Source organism: Oncorhynchus mykiss, chromosome 6 (genome assembly GCF_057628025.1).
Source record: "Oncorhynchus mykiss isolate SJ-2025 chromosome 6, ASM5762802v1, whole genome shotgun sequence".
NCBI lineage: Eukaryota > Metazoa > Chordata > Actinopteri > Salmoniformes > Salmonidae > Oncorhynchus > Oncorhynchus mykiss.
Window position 1 is genome coordinate 25,408,404 of NC_143027.1, and position 23,703 is coordinate 25,432,106.

General features: G+C 40.7%; 1 protein-coding gene across 1 annotated transcript in view; it reads right to left on the bottom strand.

Moving 5' to 3' along the window:
• The window catches only part of LOC110525591 (transmembrane protein 132C), a 203,284-nt gene that overhangs the window by 53,559 nt on the left and 126,022 nt on the right, over positions 1 to 23,703 (bottom strand). Inside the window, exon 4 of the mRNA XM_021605839.3 lies at positions 10,835 to 11,021. Coding sequence (XP_021461514.3) covers positions 10,835 to 11,021 — 187 coding nt within the window. The remainder of the gene's footprint in view (positions 1 to 10,834; positions 11,022 to 23,703) is intronic.

Genomic DNA, 23,703 nt, shown 5'->3' on the forward strand with positions numbered 1-23,703 from the left:
TTGTGGGTACTGTTTGTCACTGTTATAGTGCGATTCATGTATAGTTTAGTGTTGTGTTGTGTAGTGTAGTGGCTTAGCTGTCATGCATCCCACTAGTTTTTTGATGTTGTTGCGCCACCAAGATTGACATGCTAAAATCGCCACTGCAGTTGGTGCACTTCTTTACGAGGCATTGGAAAACCTCCCTGGTCTTTATGGTTGAATCTGTGCTTGAAATTCACTACTCGATTGTATTTTACATTTTGGACCATTGTGTGTAGATCAGTGATACAAAATCTAAAAGTAATCCATTTGAAATTCAGGCTGTAACACAACAAAATGTGGAAAATACTTTTAGTGCCTGAATACTCTCTGAAGATACTGATTGTGCTCTGTGACTCAAATCAAATCAAACTTTATTTGTCACATGCGCCGAATACAACAGACCTTACCGTGAAATGCTTACTTACAAGCCCTTAACCAAAAGTGCAGTTCAAGAAGAGTAAAGGAAATATATACGAAATAAACTAAAGTAAAAAATAATAAAAGGAACACAACGAGGATACAGGGGGTACTGGTACCGAGTCAATTTGCGTGGGTACAGGTTAGTTGAGGTAATTTGTACATTTAGTTAGGGGTGAAGTGACTATGCCTAGATAACAAACAGCGAGTAGTAGCAGTGTACAAAACAATTGGAGGGGGGGGGTCAATGTAAATAGTTCGGTGGCCATTTGATTAATTGTTCAGCAGTGTTTGGACCATGATAGTTCGTTGGTGATGTGGACACCAAGGAACTTTAGACGCTCCTTTGTCTTGATCACATTGAGAGAAAGGTTGTTGTCCTGGCACCACACGGCCAGGTCTCTAACCTCCTCCCTATAGGCTGTCTCGTCATTGTCGGTGATCAGGCCTACCACTGTTGTGTCATCAGCAAATTTAATGATGGTGTTGGAGTCATGCCTGGCCGTGCAGTCATGATGGAACAGGGAGTACAGGAGGGGACTGAGCACTTACCCCTGAGGGGCCCCTGTGTTGAGGATCAGTGTGGCGGATGTGTTGTTACCTACCCTTACTACCTGGGGGTGGCCCGTCAGGAATTCCAGGATCCAGTTGCAGAGGGAGGTGTTTAGTCCCAGGGTCCTTAGCTAAGTGATGCGCTTTGTGGACACTATGGTGTTGAACGCTGAGCTGTAGTCAATGAATAGTGTTCTCACGTAGGTGTTCCTTTTGTCCAGGTGGGAAAGGGCAGTGTGGAGTGCAATTGAGATTGTTTCATCTGTGGATCTGTTGGGGCGGTATGCGAATTGGAGTGGGTCTAGGGTATCCGGGAGGATGCTGTTGATGTGAGCCATGACCAGCCTTTCAAAGCATTTCATGGCTACCGACGTGAGTGCTACGTGTCGGTAATCATGTAGGCAGGTTACCTTCGCTTCCTTGGTCTGCTTGAAACATGTAGTTATTACAGACTTGGTCAGGGAAAGGTTGAAAATGTCTGTGAAAACACTTGCCAGTTGGTCCTCGCATGCTTTGAGTACAAGTCCTGGTAATCCATCTGGCCCCGCAGCTTTGGGAATGTTGACCTGTTTAAAGGTCTTGCTCACATTGGCTACTGAGAGTGTTATCACACAGTCATCCAGAACTGCTGGTGCTCTCTTGCATGCTTCAGTGTTGCTTGCCTCAGTGTTGCTGGTGCTTGTCTGATAGGCTCACATCACTGGGAAGCTCGCATCTGGGTTTACCTTTGTAGTCCGTAATAGTTTTCAAGCCCTGCCACATCCGACGAGCTTCAGAGCCGGTGTAGTAGGATTCAATCTTAATCCTGTATTAACACTTTGCTTGTTTGATGGTTCGTCTGAGGGCATAGCGGGATTTCTTATAAGTGTCCGGATTAGTGTCCCACTCCTTGAAAGCGTCAGCTCTAGCCTTTAATTCGATGCAGATGTTGCCTGTAATCCATGGCTTCTGGTTGGGATATGTACGTACATACGGTCACTGTGGGGACGACGCCGTCGATGCACTTATTGATGAAGCCGATGACTGAGGTGGTATACTCCTCAATGCCATTGAATGAATCTCGGAATATATTCCAGTCTGTGCTAGTAAAACAGTCCTGTAGCGTAGCATCCGCGTCATCTGACCACTTCTGTATTGAGCGAGTCACTGGTACTTCCTACTTTAGTTTTTGCTTGTAAGCTGGAATCAGGAGGATAGAATTACGGTCAGATTTGCCAAATGGAGGGCGGGGGAGAGTTTTGTATTCATCTGTGTTTGTGGAGTAAAGGTGGTCTACAGTTTTTTTTCTGGTTGCACATGTGACGTGCTGGTAAAAACTATGTCTGAGGTTGTGTGTGTGAGTTGTGTACATAATATGAGTCTATTTTGTGTGGATTTTGTGTGAGACAATTTACAAAAGAGAGGCAGTGAGAGAAAACCCGGTTGTATACTGAACATGAGAATGGTCTGACATGAGTCTGCACTTTACTAGCCAGGAAACTACAAAGGTAGGTAAGATTGGACACCACAACAAATGGGGGGAAGAAAGGAAGAGAGAAACAGACAGATTGAATGATTGAAAAAAGATTGAATGAATGAAGAGTGAATGAATTGATATAGGACTGGAGTAAGGCTGGACAACAACAGCTCACAATGTCAATATCAGCAATGGAAATGTCCACCGAGCATTGACCAGGTGCAGTCCTGAGATAGGCATGCATTGAAATGTTGAGTCACTCCATTACATATAGTCATAACCATAAAAATAGAATCACTCAAATACAGAATCAGGAAAGGATGACTAAGCATCAGAGTTTGCATAGCATATCCATACACTGTACACGTATGTAACCTGCTCTAATGTATTTGAATACACCCTTCATCTTCTCATATGAGCCTCTCGCAATGATGATTATGTCCATAATTGATTCTGCCAAGTTTAGCAAGTGATTCTAATAGCAGATTAATTATGATAGATCTTTGTCGCTTTATAAAAACCTTTATAATCGGCCTTGAACCATAAATCCTTATTGCACTCAAAACGCATAATGATTTCATCATATTATGAGATACTATTAGAATGATGGGTATTAGGGCGTTGTTAAGGGGGGATAAACATGAATGATTCATGAACCCTAGCCTGGTAGGGGCCCCTAAATGTTCAGATAATTATTTGTTTATAATTTTAAAACATGTTAGACCAAAAAATCTGTGATGAAAATTAAAACGTATAACCATAATCAGATCAGGTATCTCTACCCAACCATCCAGTTTGTACCCCCCCCCCCCCCCCCCCGCCCCCCATAATGCACATGGTTTGGTCCATTATTCTACACGAGGAGATCTGACAGTTGCTCCGGCATGTAGCCTAAGCATTCATGAGAGATATCGAAACGAAATCAGGTTTTCAGAAAAACAAAGACAGATGCTGCAAAATTCAGGAAAAAAATTACTCACCACGTTTTTTCCCAGAAAACAAAATGAGGAGAAGGATTTGAGTGGTAAGTCAATGCAGACGGCTAGTCAATGCAGACGGCTAGCCTAGCTAGCCAATACAGCTAGCTTGATAGCTTGCTCGGTCAGAGCAGTAATTATTAACATGATGATGAGCTACCACTACCAGCTATGGCTAGCTAATTAGCTTTTATTTATATATTATTATAACTGTATTCCCCAATATTTGCTAGCTAGCCAAACTAAAATTAAAACCTAACATGTAGCCTAACGTACGCAAACCCCATTCTGTACAAATGTGCGCAACCGCGACATTCAAACGAGGCTGCAAAGAAAGCTAAGGTGACTGTAGCGACTGCGTTGACAACAAAATCTGGTGTGAACTACGTTTCTATTCAAGTGTTGATTGACATGGTAATGGATCTATAGTATTGGAGAAAAGTAGAAAAAACTGACCCCTCCGACGCCATGACACGTCACGATATAACGTACAGCACGCATAAAGCAACTAATTCTGTCTTACAGCTTCTTCCCACCAGGTGTAGCACTTCTCTCACCGTTTAAAAAGGGACAGGGTAAGGGGGGATATCTAGTCATTTTTTGGGACATCACTGCAAGCTATCATGACTCTCAAAAGCCACTGTTTACTTCTGAAGATCCCTTTCGCACCGCCCTAAATACCCAATTCAAATTTGACACAAACCTTCAAATAGGTATGTAATGACACGTTATATAAACTCTTTATAGTGCTTAATTTACATTTTAGAGGCTATAAGGTGATAAGATGGACAGATCGAGTGAAAAAAGCCGTTTCCCCACACATCTCTCCTTCTAACTACCACGCAATAGGTTTCGCTTCCCCACCCGCCATTTAAAAAAAAGACCCGACAGCTTATTGCCTTCTTGAATCATGCAGAGATGGGCATCATGAAGGTCTCGTTATAGATGTTGTTGGAAATGGGAGAAATTGTGCTTTACAATGGTATTGATATTACAGTTGATCTGGAAGTATTATGTTTTTTGGGCACAAAAAAAGGTCAATTGTACAGCCCAGCTCGATGTACAAAAGTGAGTTAGTTCACTTTACCCATCCGTACTGTAGATGCTACTACTACTGCTGTAGACAAAGATCCCAACGTCTGTTTACTACAGGAAGTTGAAACAGCGGACCTTGGAGGTGAGGCAGTTTTTTTGTAGAAGCAGCAGAATAACTAGACCATTTTTAAATTGTAAAGATAGGCACATGATGACTTAGACACACTTAAATACGTATTCTATTTGATATGTATTCTATTAAAACGGTTTTTTTCTTTCAGTGGTAGATTTTTAGTATGGTAACCTTCGTAGGAGCGAACATTAAACCTACAATTCCCTTTGTTTACTCACTTTCTAGTGCCTAGAGAGCCCCAGGCAGGCAACATTTCAGCCGAAAGCTGTCAGACAGACTCTGATGCAGAGGAGAGCAGGAAGGAGGAAGAGGAGTGAAAGAGTAGCACTAGTGCCAGTGAAGGAGTGACAGAAGAGATTGAACAAGCAAGTAATAAGGGAAAGGAAGAGATTGGACAGATTCAAAGTGAGGAAAATGAGCTTTTAGATGATCCAGCACTGTGGCCAGAGAAAGTACAAGACCATGAAAGAGAAGCTATTGTTTGCAGACTAGCCAACAGGTGTGGTGAGGAGACAGAACTGTATATAATCATGCCCCCAGACACAGAAGGCAAGCCATTACCCAACTATTTACAGTACAGTAAGTCAGCAAACGGAAGAGAAAAGGTGCAGGCTGGCTTATTTATACTAAGAGTGTAAAGGCATTATATTGCATTCCTTGTGTTCTTTTTTATCATGAGCAAAGTAAACCATCACCCAGTTCTTTGAATAGTAAGGATGGCTATAAGATATCATCCGTGAAATGGTGGAGAATGTATGACAAACTTCCAGAGCATGAGGATGGTGTGTCTCACAAGAACTGTTACTGGAAATGGAAAAATCTGCAGCATACTGTAACTACAGCTATAGGTATAGACAGTCAGCTGCAGAAACAAATCCAGTCCGAAATGTATAAAAACAGAGCACTTCTAGAAAGGATTTTGGATGTGACACTGCACTTAGCATCTAATAATAATCTGATGATCTTGATGATGTGCATAATGGAGATTACCTAGGCTTACTTGAGCTGTTGTCAAATTATGACCCGCTATTACGTGTGCACTTACAGAAAGTCGGAGACAAAAAGAAAGGAGCACGACTGACTCATTACCTCAGCTCTGAGAGCAAAAACGACTTCATAGGAATATGTGGTCAAAGGGTTTTGAAAGCAGTACTTTATGAAAGAGAAGATGCAATCTATTACTCGGTTATATGTGATGCAAATCCAGACATTTCCCATACTGAGCAAAATGTATTATTGGTGAGATATGTACACAAAGATAAAGTTCAGGGAACAGGTGACTGGGAAATAACTGAATGTTTTCTTGAATTTAAAGACTTTGCTAGAAAGACAGGCAGTGACATTTCTGAAATGATTTTGAGTGCATTGGAAGGGCATGGTATTGACATAGCAGATTGCCGTGGTCAAGGCTATGATAATGGTGCAAATATGTCATGGAAAGTGAAGGAAGTTCAAGCACACATACTGCCAAATAATCCACTGGACACATACTCACCTTGTGCCTCCCACACTCTTAATCTTGTGAGTGTACATGCAGCTCAGTCGTGCCCAGAAGTATCAACCTCTTTGGCTGTGGGAATCGTCTTTACAATCTGTTCAGTTCCAGCCCAGAGCAATGGGCCATTCTCAAGGAAAAGACTGGCTGCTGTCTTAACCGCTTTTCAGACATGGGACTGAGTGCGGGTATTGCTGCGGTCCAACCGGTGTCAACTAATTTACTGTCTATCATCAAGGCTCTAGACATGCTTCTTGCTACCTGTAGCCTGACAAACAAAGCCAAATCTGAGGCAAAAGGTCTGAAAAGCTACTTCATGTCTTTCAAGGCAATCTTGCCGCTCACTTTCTGGGTAAAGGTTTTGCAGTGTATTGAGAATAGAAGCCTAATTCTTCAGTCAGGAAATATTTATCTGGACACTGAATCAGCTCACATTAATAAGGCACTACAGGAAGAAATACAGGCTCTTTGTAATCAGTGGGATGCTCTTCTGGCAGAAGCCTCCATGGTGGCAAATGAAATGGGTGTAACTACTCAGCTTCACAGTGAACAGAGGAGTCGCCAGAAATAAAGAAAACGTTTCCCTGATGAGACTGAAGATGACATAGCAAATGAACAGAAGTCAGACACTGGATTTTGCAACACAGTGTTTTATGTGGCTCTGGATGGTATAATCAGTCATTTGGACATGCGATTGCAGCTATATGCAAGGAGTTTTCATCAATACTTACATTTAGGAAAATGACTGAAAACCAAATTTGTGTATCTCACCACAAATTGAGAAGGAATTACTCCAAAGATCTCACAGATGGATTTGAAAATGAAGTGTGACATTATTAGACAATATATGGTGCCACTTCTTCAGATGGTCTTTCTCCTGTAGAAATCCTAAATGCCATCCACAAGATGCAGCTACAGAGCATTTTTGGAGAGGTGTGCATTGAATTGCGAATGTCTGTAACATTTGCTGTGGGTGAACGTGTCTTCAGTAAGCCGAAACGTATAAAGAACTATCTAAGATCTACAATGTGCCAAGACAGGTTGAACAGCCATGCCATCCTTTCAATTGAAAACCAGTTAGCTAGAAAATTAATCTTTAAAGGCACTATGAATTAGTTTGCTCACAAGAAGGCTTGACGCTGGGCTATTGGAGCAGTGTAACCTCTGAGTTTTGTTTACAGGGAAAAAACACAAGGACAAATGCCTTAACCTGTTCTACACAAGCCTGCCCGGGGACGGGCAAAATACTGTTTCAGAGTATTTTCTGCTATGGTGTATCCCCTGTTGAACTTACTCAGGAATGCCCACATAATGTCTTGATACTACAGTTGTAATTTCACAGATGCTTGTTCTCTGTAGGTACCACATTTATGCCTGCACCCCACATAGTTCAGGATTTATTTTTATTTTGGGTATGCTATTTAGGCATTTATTTAGGAATTGTGCATGGGGCAGAAGAGGGTTAGCCTTGTTTATAAGAATTGGTAATACATTATTTAATCTGAAACATGGATCATTAGTAATTTCTTCATTAAAACTGACTACAATACCATATATTAACAAACATGTCACCAATTGTGTAGTTATTTATAATAAAGCATCATAAAAATCTCAAGACACAAGACAGCTTTTGTTAACGTTAGGAACCAAAATGTTTTGCAGTACTATTAATATAGGCAAAGGATGAAGGTGGAAACTAGAATCTGTACAATTGTAGTATAGAGCAGCAGAAGCTTCTAGTTAGTACATTTAATAACACATATTGTTCAGTACGTTATTTTAATCTGAAACATTCTGATTTCTATGTTAGGGGCCCGGTAGTTGTTTATTTCACGGGGCTCCAAAATTCTGGCAACGCCCCAGGCTTGGAGTGTACAGTACTTCACAAAGATCCCAAGTCAGTCTGCACTTCTGACAGCTACAAAAACATCTCAAATAGTATTCCCTCATTAATAAGTTTGCAAATACTCTATACTAAAATATGAGCTAATTTATCTGCAAATAAAAAAGACTGAGCCGTAAGTGGGTATCATGCTCATTCTGGTACCCACATAAAGCTCCCTCACAGAGACGGTATGAAATACTGATATGAGAAAGATACATTCTCCATACAATTTGTGTCAATGCAAAGTGTGGGTGCAATTATCCTTTTGTTGGCACGTCAGAAGAAAAGGAATATGAAAAGGGAAATATGGATAATATACTGTACCTCTGTAAACATAGCATAAATTATCCGGGACATGAGTCTGTTGACACCAGGAAGAGAAGCTGCTGCTTCAGCAACAGTTTACGGGATCCTAATACATTTTTAAAAATCCTAAATACTTTTGGGGAACAAGATCTACAGTATCTGCATTCCTCTCAGCACAGCAACACAGGAATACAGGCACAGTCACCCATGTAGTGGGAGAGTCACTTCGGGGGCTGCCTTACACCCATGGCCACCTATAATGTAGCTATAGAAACTGCTAATATGGAACCATTTATACATTTTATATACATTTTATATATATATATATATATATATACAGTATATATATATATATATATATATATATATATATATATATATATATATATATATATATATATATATATATATATATATATATATATTATAAATAACGGTTAAGCTAACGCAGGCTAATGTGATTAGCATGAGGTTGTAAGTAACAAGAACATTTCCCAGGACAGACATATCTGATATTGGTTAGAAAGCTTAAATTCTTGTTAATCTAACTGCACTGTCGAATTTACAATAGCTATTACAGTGAAAGAATACCATGCTATTGTTTGAGGAGAGTGCACAATTTTGAATATGAAAAGTTATTCATAAACAAATTAGGCACATTTGGGCAGTCTTGATACAACATTTTGAACAGAAATACAATGATCCATTGGATTAGTCTAAAATTTTGCACATACACTGCTGCCATCTAGTGGCCAAACTCTGAATTGCACCGTGGCTGGAATAATACATTATGGCCTTTCTCTTGCATTTCAAAGATGGTACAAAAAAATACAAAAGAACGGTTGTTTTTTTCTTTATATTGTCTTTTACTAGATCTATTGTGTTATATTCACCTACATTCCTTTCACACTTTCACAAACTTCAAAGTGTTTCCTTTCAAATGGTACCAAGAATATGCAAATCCTTGCTTCAGGGCCTGAGCTACAGGCAGTTAGATTTGGGTATGTCATTTTAGTCAAAAAAATGAAAAAAAGGGGCAGATCCTTAAGAAGGTCCCGACAGTGCACTCACAACATTCATTTAGCATACCACAAAATGAAGCCCTTACAGATGCATCACAATCACATAACTCAACACTGGCAAGCAACATGTCATGCTTGTAAGTGGGTGTAATTGATCTCTCTGGCATCTTTAAGTTGCTTTTCTGGATCTAACTCTGTTTAGAAAACCAAGGCAAATGTGGTGAGATGTTCTGTGAAGTTAAATAGAGTAGCTTTGATGAATCTGCCCAGCAGAGGCTCATCTGTATAGCAACCTAAGAGAGACACACACCTCCAGGCCTTGCCTCAGGCCACAGAGAGCCTCTGGGCCCCAGATACAGGGCCTGCTGAGGGCCACATGTACCCACTCCTCCATGCCAAAACACACACTCCAGAGGCAAAACACTGGAGCTACAGGTCTGCAAATCAGTGTAGTTATATCAGATCTAATATTGATTTTGTAATGGACGATAACTATACAGTAAATGTATTACGCCAAAATCATAGTGTACAGTATGATTGTAATCCTATGGCATTCTATATTTTGTTTATCTTTAAGAATTATGTGTCTTTGTTCTTCTTACATTTGTATTTAACTAAACTGAAGAAAATATAAACGCAACATGTAAAGTGTTGGTCCTATGTTTCATGAGCTGAAAATAAAGATCCCAGAAATGTTACATAGACACAAACACCTTATTTCTGAAAAATGTTGTGCACAAATTTGTTTACATCCCTGTTGGTGAGCCTTTCTCCTTTTCCAAGATGATCCATCCACCTGACAGGTCTGGCATATCATTTAGCTGATTAAACGTCATGATCATTACACAGGTGCACCTTGTGCTGGGTACTATAAAAGGTAACACAATGTCACAACACAATACCACAGATGTCTCAAGTTTTTGGGGTGTGTGCAATTGGCATGTTGACTGCAGTAATTTCCACCAGAGCTGTTGCCAAATAACGGAATGTTCAAGGTAGTTTTAGGGAATTTGGCAGTATGTCCAACCAGCCTCACAACCACAGAACACGCTTAACCATGCCAGCCCAGGAACTGCACATCCAGCTTCTTCACCTGCAGGATTGTCTGGGGGGGAGGGGGGGAGTATTTCTCTCTGTAATAAAGCCCAGTGGTGGGGCAAAACCCATTCTGATTGGCTGTGCCCTCCAAGGCCCACCCATGGCTGCACCCCTGCCCAGTTATGTGAAATCCATAGATTAGGGTCTAATGAATTTATTTCAATCGACTGATGTCCTTATATGAACTATAACTCAGAAAAATCTTTGAAATTTTTGCATGTTGCGATAATATTTTTGTTCAATATATTTTAATCACATTACGGTATAAAAGTAAATATAAGATGCTGTTAAGGGAAGTGTAGTCACTGTTCTGAACAGCAGGATGCACGCTGTGTAACCCATAGAACTTTGAATGAATTTCAGAACTCTGGTACAGCCCATCTGCTCTATGTGTTGTAGTGACATTGACTGACTGACTGAGTGACACCACTCACCATAGCCAGGGGCACAATGCCCCCCAGGTCTTTCTGGGCAAGCCGGATCTCTGTCTCTGCCTCCTGTATGGTGGCATGGCTGCCCGGGTACTCAACCTGCCACGTGATCCAGCGGCTGCCCAGTGGACCCAGGAAGCTGTCCACCTCCAGATCCACCTGTAGGACCCTCTGGAAACCCACATCTGACCTGCAGCACAGACAAAGAGAGAGATGGGAGAGGATCAATATTTTATGATAAAGTAATGGTGTTTCCATAAGCTCTATCAACACACATTCCTATGACTAAAAATAGTGGCTACTAATGACTAAATCAATGTCTGTAAACGGCAGCATAGCCTAGTGGTTAGAGCGTTGGACTAGTAACCGGAAGGTTGCAAGTTCAAACCCCTGAGCTGACAAGGTACAAATCTGTTGTTCTGCCCCTGAACAGGCAGTTCCTAGGCCGTCATTGAAAATAAGAATTTGTTCTTAACTGACTTGCCTAGTTAAATAAAGGTAAAATAAAAAACCATGACATTTTATAGACTGTGGTTCTACAAAAGGTCAACTCTCTGGTCCTTGGTATGATAGCTATTTCTCACAACTCTGTATTGACATGTTGTGTACTGCCCATACACAGTTGCTCTGTACAGTAATATATATGAGTCTGTAGCTCAGAGGGAAGCTCCACATAACTGTCACCCTGCTCCAGCCTGGTCTCATAGACTAGACATAACATAATAAGCATAAAATTAACATATGTTGTGTTTGATATGGTTACGTAAGACAGATGGTTACTTAAGGAAAAAACAAAAGTAGGATGGTTGGTCGGGGTGGATGGATGGGTGTTTAACATGAACGTCTAGCAACCCAAATGTTGAGAGTTTGAATTTCATCACGGACAACTTTAGCACTTACTACTTTTTAGCTATTATGCAACTACTTAGCATGTTAGCTAACCCTAACCATAACTTGAACTCTTTTAGCTAACCCTTCCCCTAACCCTAACATTAACTCTTTAACCTAACTCCTAACTTTTAAACATAAACTTAACTAACCCCTAGCCTAGCTAACGTTAGTAAGCTAGCTACTGTTAGCCACCTAGCTAGAATTCGTAACATATCATACATTTTGTAAATTTGTACCTTGTACGTTTTGCAAATTCATAACATACAATACAAATTGTAATTCAAAGCATATCATACAAAATGGGTGATGGACTTCCACAAATTAATACATACCATACGAAATGTAACATATCATACTAAATGGAGCTTCTCAGATTTACGTACAGAATAATACAGGTGCCTGCTCTGGACATGAAGGCTTGGGTGTTTACCACTGCCCTTGTTTGCAACAGTACAATATGAATATATATAATTGTATGCAAGGAGAATATACGGCAGGGCAGACAAATGGAGAGCATTGATAATATAATTTCCCAGTGACAGTCTCCGGTGCTCAGAGTTTAAATATAGCCAGGAGGAAGCAAAGGTCAGCTTTACACAGGAGCAGAAGGAGAATGGAAATGGCACCAGATCTGTTAGCCATGTCTTGTGTGTCAAATGGCAGGGCTCAGGGCCAATACATTTCACACAGTGTCTCCGAAGCGCACTGGCACTAAACAACATCTCCTTCATTTGAGGCTTGCCAGAAAGAAAGAGAGATTGAAAGAGATAAATATGCACTCTCTCTAAAGCTCTCTTTATGCTGCTTGGACAACGACGCCAGTTTGTCTACAGTGCATATGGCACATGGCACCCTTTCCAGCATAAATTTCCCTTTTTTATTGTTGTGATGAACAAAGAACTACAAGCAACACGCATTGTACTTCGAGAAAAGACATCTGAGCAAATATATAATGCTCTCAATTATGAATGTGACTCAGAAAACAGGAAAACGCCTCCCGAGTGACTAAAGCACTGCATCCCAATGCTAGAGGCGTTAGTACACACCCAGGTTCGATCCCAGGCTGTGTCGCAGCTGGCCGCGACCGGGAGACCCATGAGGCGGCACACAATTGGCCCAGCGTTGTCCGGGTTAGGGGAGAGTTAGGGATGACCGGGATGTCCTTGTCCCATCGTACTCTAGCGACTCCTGTAGTGGGCCAGGCGCATGCACGCTGACTTTGGTCGGCAGTTGTACAGTGTTTCCTCCAACACATTGGTGCGGCTGGCTTCCGGTTTAAGCGAGCAGTGTGTCAAGAAGTAGTGCGGCTTGGCAGGGTCGTGTTTCGGAGAACGTATGGCTCTCGACCTTCGCCTCCCCCGAGTCTGTACGGGAGTTGCGGAAATGGGACAAGACTGTAACTACCGATTGGATATCACGAAATTGGGGAGAAAAAGGGGTCAAAGGTATAAACCAAAAAAGAAAACAGGAAAACAATTAATAATAGATCAGGCGTTTTATTTGCTGAAACCTGGGTTTTTGTAAGGCTCATACTCACTCCCCATTCACATATTTTTTTCACTCAGAGTGAATGAGTGATATTTTGCATCCGAGCGCACAACAACCTAATTTCTCCATGAAGCAGAAGTGTGTAGAAATATTTAAAATGACAACCAAATAAGTTGTGCCACATTCCATAACAGAGTAGCAATCAGTGTGGAGAGAGATGGGCTGTGCTGTGCTGTCAGAGCAATGGCATGACAGAAAACTGCCTTACATAACTGCTTCCTCCACAGTCCCTCTGACAAAACAGATGGCAATTTCAAATCAAATCAAAAGTTATTTGTCACGTGTCGAAAACAACAGGTGTTGACTTTACTTTGCTCACAAGCCCTTTCCCAAAAATGCAGTTAAAAAAATGAAATAGTAAGAATGTAAAATAACAATAACAAGGTCATTTACAAGGAGTACCAGTACCGAGTCAATGTGTAGGGGTACGAGGTAGTTGAGGTAAATGAGGTAATATGTATAGTACATATACAGTAGGTAGGGGTAAAAGCAGGACCTGGGTTAAGGGTGGCCCGCCCTACTGTACCTCCTTGCCCGTCCAAATAAAATATTGAAATATATTTCAAATGTATTTGACCGAGTCGCACGCCAACAGAGACGCATCAATCTCAGATAAAGCATCCGAGAGCGCGAAACAGCACAGCACCCCTCTGTCTCTGTACGTGATCAAAATAAACAATCTAAGGGCAAACAATTCACACAATGAAACAATGAATGTGCAAGAATTGGCGGGAGACAGTGAAGCACATTCTGGAGAGAGATGCCCATATCTTCGCCACACGCCCCTCCCCTTCTTCTTGTCTCAACATTTTATATGATACTCAAGACACATTATATCTTCACACATTTGAGATGCTTTTCAATGACAGCTGGAACTCAATAATCAGCTATTAGGCCTATTGGCACACGCGCTGCCCAAATTTCTGGCTTCCCAAATAGGCATAGGCATAGGCCTATGCACTTGTGATTTGAAACAATCCACAGCTATTTAAAAAAATAAGCTTATTTTCTTATTTTATTTGTCAGCTTTAGGTCTATGCATTTTATTTAGTTGACAATTGAAGTTATAGGTCTACTGCTGCATTGGCCAATAGGCTGTGTTTGAGTTCCATGCGCTAATTTCTATAGCTGCCAATGGATCATGGTGTATCAATGAGTCCATATGGCAAAGGCTGGTGTTCTTGCATTAGTTGAATTTGAACTTTTAAATTTGTATTATTTTTATTCAAATTTTTATGATTAACCACATGACAATAATTTTGAGAAACGAAAACATTACTATTGAAATTAAACTTTTCCACGAAAATGCGCATATAAAAATATTCATAACTGGCACGCAGATAGGTAGAAATGGTAGGATAAATTGTATGCTTCCCCAGACCCATTAACAAAACCCATCCAACTGATTCATTCTGGAGCTGGCCCTGGATAAAAGTTACTAGGCAATCAGAATAGATAATAAACTGAGTAGCAGCAACATATGTGACTCGTTTCAGGAAACTAGGCATATGTCACTACTTCACAGGAGAGGCATTTGAATTTTTTTAAATCAAAATGTGTTTTTTGGCAGAAATGCCTTCTGGAACATGTGAACTTTCATGTGACTTAATAACAAACTTCTATGCTATCTGTAAATATGGATACAATTGTTAAATTATGAGCCTAGCGGTGGTGTAAAGTACTTAAGTAAAAATACTTTAAATAACTACTTAAATCGTTTTTTGTGGTATCTGTACTTTAGTATTTATTTTTTGCAACTTTTACTTTTACTCCACTCCAGTATTTATGCTGCAATAGTTTATGTGTCGGGGGGCTAGGGTCAGTTTGTTATATCTGGAGTACTTCCCCTGTCCTATTCGGTGTCCTGTGTGAATCTAAGTGTGCGTTCTCTAATTCTCTCCTTCTCTCTTTCTTTCTCTCTCTTGGAGGACCTGAGCCCTAGGACCATGTCCCAGGACTACCTGACATGATGACTCCTTGCTGTCCCCAGTCCACCTGTCCGTGCTGCTGCTCCAGTTTCAACTGACCTGAGCCCTAGGACCATGCCCCAGGACTACCTGACATGATGACTCCTTGCTGTCCCCAGTCCACCTGACCGTGCTGCTGCTCCAGTTTCAACTGTTCTGCCTTATTATTATTCGACCATGCTGGTCATTTATGAACATTTGAACATCTTGGCCATGTTCTATTATAATCTCCACCCGGCACAGCCAGAAGAGGACTGGCCACCCCACATAGCCTGGTTCCTCTCTAGGTTTCTTCCTAGGTTTTGGCCTTTCTAGGGAGTTTTTCCTAGCCACCGTGCTTCTACACCTCCATTGCTTGCTGTTTGGGGTTTTAGGCTGGGTTTCTGTACAGCACTTTGAGATATCAGCTGATGTACGAAGGGCTATATAAATAAATTTGATTTGATTTTAAACAGGCTATTTCTCAGGACAAGATGGTAGAATATGCATGTAATTGACAGGATAGAAAACACTCTAAAGTTTCCAAAACTGTAAAAATATTGTCTGTGAGTATAACAGAACTGATATTGCAGGCGAAAGCCTGAGAAATATCCAATCAGGAAGTGACTCTTATTTTGAAACCTCTGCGTTCCTATGCCTCCATATTGAGCATTGAAAGGGATATCAACCAGATTCCTTTTTCTATGGCTTCCCTAATGTGTCTACAGTGACAAGACATAGTTTCAGGCTTTATTTTGAAAAATGAGCGTGAACGACAACATTGCTTCAGTGGTCAGCTGGTGGCTCTCAGAGTGATTTGTGCGTAATAGACAAAGGCGGCCATTGCTCCTCTCGCTCCTACTAAGAAGCCAATTGTCCCGGTTGATATATTATCGAATAGATATTTGAAAAACACCTTGAGGAATGATTATAAAGAATGTTTGCCATGTTTCTGTCGATATTATGGATCCAATTTCTGGTGGATTTCTCAACAAAACGTGAAGAACAAACGGCGGTATTTCGGCTATAAAAATAATCTTTATGGAACAAAATGAACATTTGCTGTCTAACTGGGAGTCTCGTGAGTGAAAACATCTGAAGCTCATCAAAGGTAAACGATTTAATTTGATTGCTTTACTGATTTTCGTGACCAAGCTGCCTGCTGCTAGCTGGACATAATGATATGCTAGGCTATCGATAAACTTACACAAATGCTTGTCTTGCTTTGGCTGTAAAGCATCATTTCAAAATCTGAGATGACAGGATGATTAACAAAAGGCTAAGCTGTGTTTCACTATATTTCACTTGTGATTTCATGAATATGTATATTTTCTAGTAAGATTTTTTGTCTGTTGCGTTATGCTAATTAGTGTAGTTGATGACAATTCTCCCGGATCCGGGAGGGGTAGTTTCAAGATTAAGTACATTTAAAAGCAACTACTTTTAGACTTTTACTCAAGTAGTATTTTAATGGGTGACTCACTTTTACTTTAGTCATTTTAATTAAGGTAATTAAGGTATATTTGGGTACTTTTTCCATCACTGGAGCCTAGTTGATTTAACCTAGGAAAAGACAGGAACCTTCCCGCTAGCCATGATTGTCTGAGATATTGTGTGAGCTGGACATGCCGAGAGATGAGTTTGGATTGGTCTGCCATGTAGCACACTTCTTTCTGTCTATGACATGAGCTGGTCAGTATGTGTAGGTAATCCTTTCTAACGCTGCTTTTTCTTTAAAGATATCACGTAGTAGATCTGCAAGTGTTGCTCTGCACTTTCTGGAGGACCAAGTTTTGAAATCAGTGGAATGCCCGGTGTAATTAGGATATTTATAGCTAAGGATATTGGGAAAATGGCTTTGATTGCAAATATGTAGAGGGAGTCAAAAATAGGACACACAGAAGGCTGTTGTATAAAACACCTGTCTCCGGATTACAACTTCAAACTAAGGGCAACCATGGCATCTGTGGCAGGGAGGGAGAAGCGTTCATCCACGTATACGGGTAAAAGAGTCTAGCAAGCAAAATGTTCACATATTATATATTTCTAATTTTGTCCGAAAGTTGTTATCTTTGCAAGTTAAAACATAATGTTAGCTAGCTAGCCAACATTAGCTGGCTGTTTTGCTAGCTAACATTACGTGTATGATCTGTGAATAACTATTATTCGTATCTCAGAGCCAGCTAACAATGAACCTGGTTGGTTAGCTACTTGCAATTTCATGCCGAGTAGTAATGTTATGAGTTGGGATTATGGTTCCTTGTTTGGCTAGCTAGCTACATGTCTAAACAAAATACTCCACTATGCAGTAACCATTTCACTGTACCATTTACACCTTCTGTATCCTGTGCATGTAACAAATAAACGTTGATTTGATTTAGTATGTGTTTACCAGAGATGGTAATGTGAAGAACAACATGACTTGCACCAAAGTCAAATTAGGATATAACGTTAGTGTAACGGCTTTCTTCTATCTCCTCCGACGAGGAGGTGTAGCAAGGATCGGACCAAAATGCGACGTGTAGATTGCGATCCATGTTTATTAAACTGAAGCAACACGAATCTAAATACAAACACTACAAAACAATAAACGTAACGAAAACCGAAACAGCCTAATACTCGTGCACATAAACACAGAACAAGGACATCAGGACACTAAGGACAATCAACCACAAAACACTCAAAGAATATGGCTGCCTAAATATGGTTCCCAATCAGAGACAACGATAAACACCTGCCTCTGATTGAGAACCACTTCAGACAGCCATAGACTTAACTAGAACACCCCACTAAGCTACAATCCCACTAAGCTACAATCCCAATACACCACATACAAAACCCATGCCACACCCAGCCTGACCAAATAAATGAAGATAAACACAAAATACTTCGACCAGGGCATGACAGTTAGGCCAAGTTCAAGTGCTAAAATGCTCTGGTAGAATTCCCTGTTATTATTTCATCATACTCACAACCGTAAGCTATTTTCTGTGATTGGCTCGCCATTAACTTGTAAATAATTATCTTGTTTTGAGTTTATTTTCCTGTAATAATGAATACAAATGAGCTAAAGTGAAGACGTTTTCAGCTATATGATATGGTCATTATTTGAACTGGCTAGCCATTTTTATTTTATTTTTATTTCACCTTTATTTAACCAGGTAGGCTAGTTGAGAACAAGTTCTCATTTGCAACTGCGACCTGGCCAAGATAAAGCATAGCAGTGTTAACAGACAACACAGAGTTACACATGGAGTAAACAATTAACAAGTCTATATACATTGTGTGCAAAAGACATGAGGAGGTAGGCGAATAATTACAATTTTGCAGATTAACACTGGAGTGATAAATGATCAGATGGTCATGTACAGGTAGAGATATTGGTGTGCAAAAGAGCAGAAAAGTAAAAAAATAAAACAGTATGGGGATGACGTAGGTAAAATTGGGTGGGCTATTTCCATATAGACTAAGTACAGCTGCAGCGATCGGTTAGCTGCTCAGATAGCATATGTTTGAAATTGGTGAGGGAGATAAAAGTCTCCCACTTCAGCGATTTTTGCAATTCGTTCCAGTCACAGGCAGCAGAGAACTGGAACGAAATGCGGCCAAATGGTGTTGGCTTTAGGGATGATCAGTGAGATACATCTGCTGGAGCGCGTGCTACGGGTGGGTGTTGCCATCGTGACCAGTGAACTGAGATAAGGCGGAGCTTTACCTAGCATGGACTTCTAACAAGCTGTTTATAAAGTTGCTTTTAGTTGCCTGGTGTGCTAGATTGACATATACTAAATTCATTTTTAAACGGGTGGGTTTATTGGTGTTAAAATTCTCCAGTTATGCAATTTTGGACAACCAGGCTGCTAATGTCATGCAGCCTGTAGTTTTTGTGTGTATACTGTTTTGCAACGAAGGTCTACAGTAGCTTCAGCAACACGTTGTAGGGTAACACCATGGTGTAGCCAGAGAATGGCTTGCTTCTGTCCTCTTCTGCGTACATTGAATTCAATGCAAAACTTAGGAGGCTCATGATTCTCACCCCCTTCCATAGACTTACACAGTAATTATGAGAACCTCCGGAGGACGTCCTCCAACCTATCAGAGCTTTTGCAACATGCACTGACATGTTGTCCACCCAATCAAAGGATCAGAGAATTAATCTAGTACTGAAAGGATACACTACAGCTAGCTAACACTGCAGATCATAAAATATGGTGACTAGTTAACTCAGAGAGAAAGACAATAGTTTTCAACAAATATATTTCTCCCAAAATTAAGAAGCGAGAGAGAGAGAGAGATATTTAAGTAGCTATATTTGGTTACATTTTTTTAAACTTTCACTTAGCTAGCAAATGCAGCTAGCTAGTTTAGCCTACTTAAACACCTGGCTCAAACAGAGAGGGATGCTGTGTTAGCTAGCTGGCTATAGAACCAACACTGGAACTCTTCTAAATCAAGGTAAGCTTTTGGTTTAATTCATTTATTGCCACCGTGGTCCGTTGGTGTAACTGCTAAACTGCTTTCTGACTGTACTGCATGATTGCAGCGGGTTTACTAACGCTAGTTGTAGTAGTTCTAGTTGACTATGATGTGACAACGATGTAGGCTGTGTTTAGCGGTTAGCAGTCATGATATGTAGGTTTGGCTTGGAAAAGTATTTTCGCCTGGTCACAGACAGCTGATGTGTTGTGCACTGAAGTCCACAAGCGAAGGGAGGAGGAGAGTGTGTAGATAGTTGGAAGAAGGAATTATATATACAATGAGCAAAATGATCATGCTGTTTTTATGTGGCCGCTATGGAAGTGAACTGTTTGTGTGTGATCAAAGGTGTATTCATTCCACTGATGCTGTTGAAAAACATTTCTTAAAACAGATGCAAACGGAAGGAAACAGGGATAAACATACCTTACTTTGTCCAATAGAAACTCACATTTGTTTTCACTCTAGATCAGCTAGATGCAGGCAAGAGTTTTCAAGGCAGTATTGAATGTGTCACTGTCTGTCACCTTGATTACTCAAAATTCTCTTTTTCAATCATAGGCTAGGTTGAGGCAACCTCATGATGGGTGCAGGGAAATTTGAGTATCATGTAGTAGCCTAAACCTATCAATGTTATATTGAGCTGGGTGAATGGAATATCAATGACATTGTACGTAGAGCCAGTGCAAGAAAAAAAGTGGGTCAATGCAATCGACCGGTTGGTGACCACTGAAGTAAAGTCAAACTAATAAAAGTGACTGAGGAGCAGCAGGATATGGCAAGCTACACTTTTAGAAAAAAAAGGGTTCCAAAAGGGTGAACTTAAACACTGAAAGAATAAAAAATAATAATTCTCTCCGCAAATTATTCTGCACAGGAACAGAAGATGATTTCAGGTTTTTGATATAGAGATGTCAAATATTGCCCTCCCTATGGCATATCAAAGGTGGCTGTGAAAATTAAGGACTTTACGAGGTTTCATTTTCCTTTGAATATACAGTAGCACGCCAGCTTCTGAGATATCAGGAAGATATGACGCCAGATGACAGTTTTCTTTGTTCTCTGAGCTTATCATTAACACACAGACATTCGGCAATTTAGCAATTTTGTCAATCAAAAAAAATCAGACTACAATAAAAAGAGCAGAGAGAAATATTTTTGAGTAATGAAGCCCGTAGAAAAATAGATAAGATAGGAGAGGGGAGGATATGGGAGGAGAAGAGAGATTGTGAAGAAAGAGGAAATATTGAGGAAAAGAGAAATTCATATAGCTACATGCACATATTATTTTGGCCCTTTGACTTTGATGACACCACCTTGTTCATACGAGCAGTGGAAACAAATGGCAACAGCGACTGTGAAATGAGTCCTGGTGAGCAGCTTGTCAGTGGATATTAACACCGGACAGACTGGTGGGGGAGGTCTACCATGCAGGTGAGGGTAGATAAGCCTGAAAAAACATTAGTTTACACCATAGTAACACTCACTGTGAGTCACTGAATAGGAACGTCGCTATATAGTTAAAATACAGCGTGAAAGTGTCCGTGAGTGTGTGCATGCGTGTGTTATGTGCTAATATTCGACAGACCATGTAAGCTGTCAGAATGCGATGCATTTAATTAAATAAAGTACACTTAAAGGACAAGTTCACTTTTTTTACCAAATCTCTTTTCAGATGTAAATGTATACGGCATGTTACAGAAGTGTCCAGACACTTTTTTTGCGATTTCACTTGGTTTTGAGAAACTTACCCCACCAGCAATAGACTTCCTCATTGCTTGTTCTGCAGTATGGAGGCTACAGAAAAACATTAACAAAAGCTCCAAAAACACCCAAATACGTCCTTTTAGTATTGTGATGCAAGTCTTTAGATGTTGTACACATGAAAATGTGTAATTCCGAACTTTATCCACAACGTCGTATTCCACTTTGTTGGAGTCGAGCGATATTTTTCCATGTGCCAGCATGCGCATTCTTTCTCGTTCCAATTGTGGTGATAAGAGAAAGCACACACATATATTGCTGGTGGGGTAAGTTTCTCAAAACCAAGTGAAATAGCAACAAAAAAAGTGTCTGGACACTTCTATGACATGCCATTTTACATGCCATTTAAAACAGAGATTTGCTCAAAAAAAATTACTGGTAAAGGAGATACTGTACCTTACTTCATTTGGCCAATAAACCAATAGTTCTCATGGATGGGGCAGGAGAGGAAGGCTGACTATTTTATCTTCTATTTATTTTCTATTTATCAATAGATGGCTTGCTGTAACACTGCATGTACAGTTCCATTGTTACAGTCCAGGCTCTGCTGATGTGTTGCTACTGTTGCACTTGACCCATGTCATATCAAATCAAAGTTGATTTGTCACGTGCACAGGATACAGGGTGTAATGTGTACAGTGAAAAAGTCTACTTGCAAGAATTCCTCAACAGTACAGTACACTTTATAAAAATATGAACAAATAAATAATACAAAGTAGTAAACATTTGTTAGAGATACTGGTCCAATGTCCTAATGAATTAAAGATACACGGAGAGAGATCCATCTAGGATTATTCCTCAAAACTTCTGTCTGTTATCAAATCAAATCAAATTTTATTGGTCACATACACATGGTCATCAAATGTTAATGTGAGTGTAGTGAAATGCTTGTGCTTCTAGTTCCGACAGTGCAGTAATATCTAACAAGTAATCTAACAATTCCCCAACAACTACCTAATACACACAAATCAAGAGGTGACTGAGAATATGTACATATAAATATATGGATACGCGATGGCCGAGCGGCATAGGCAAGGTGTAATAGATGTTATAAAATGCAGTATATACATAAGATGTGAGTAATGTAAGATATGTAAACATTATTAAAGTGGCATTATTTAAAGTGGCATTGTTTAAAATGACTAGTGATCCGTTTATTTAAGTGGCCAGTGATTAGGTCTCAATGTCAACTTTTTAGCAGTCTGATGGCCATGAGATAGAAGCTGTTTTTCAGTCTTTCTGTTTTTCAGTACAAGTGCATCAAAGCTGGGACCGACTTCGCCTTCTGGATGGTAGCGGTGTGAACAGGCAGTGGCTCGGGTGATTGTTGTCCTTGATGATCTTTTTCGCCTTCCTGTGACATAGGGTGCTGTAGGTGTCATGGAGGGCAGGTAGTTTGACCCCGCTGATGCGTTGTGCAGACCGCACCACCCTCTGGAGAGCCTTGCGGTTGAGGGCGGTACCGTTGCCGTACCAGGCTGTGATACAGCCCGACAGGATGCTCTCGATTGTGCACCTGTAAAAGTTTGTCAGGGTTTTGGGTGACAAGCCAAATTTCTTCAGCCTCCTGAGATTGAAGAGGCTCTGTTGCGCCTTCTTCACCACACTGTCTGTGTGGGTGGACCATTTCAGTTTGTCTGTGATGTGTACGCAGAGGAACTTAACTTTCCACCTTCTCCACTGCTGACCCTTCGATGTGGATAGGGGGTGCTCCCTCTGCTGTTTCCTGAAATCCATGATCATCTCCTTTGTTTTGTTAACGTTGAGTGAGAGGTTGTTTTCCTGACACCACGTGCCCTCACCTCCTCACTGTAGGCTGTCTCGTTGTTGTTGGTAATCAAGCCCACTACTGTTGTGTCATCTGCAAACTTGATGATTGAGTTGGGGACGTGCATGGCCACGCAGTCGGGGGTGAACAGGGAGTACAGGAGGTGGCTGAGCACGCATCCTTGTGGGGCCCCAGTGTTGAGGGTCAGCAAAGTGGAGATGTTGTTTCCTACCTTCACCACCTGGGGCGGCCCGTCAGAAAGTCCAGAACCCAATTGCACAGAGTAGTTTAGTTATCATATTTAGTTCAGTTATCTTAGCCTTCTTGGGTACAGGAACAATGGTGGCCATCTTGAAGCATGTGGGGACAACAGACTGGGATAGGGAGTGATTAAATATTTCCGTAAACACACCAGCCAGCTGGACGCGGCTAGGGATGCCCTCTTGGCCTGCAGCCTTGCGAGGGTTAACATGTTTAAC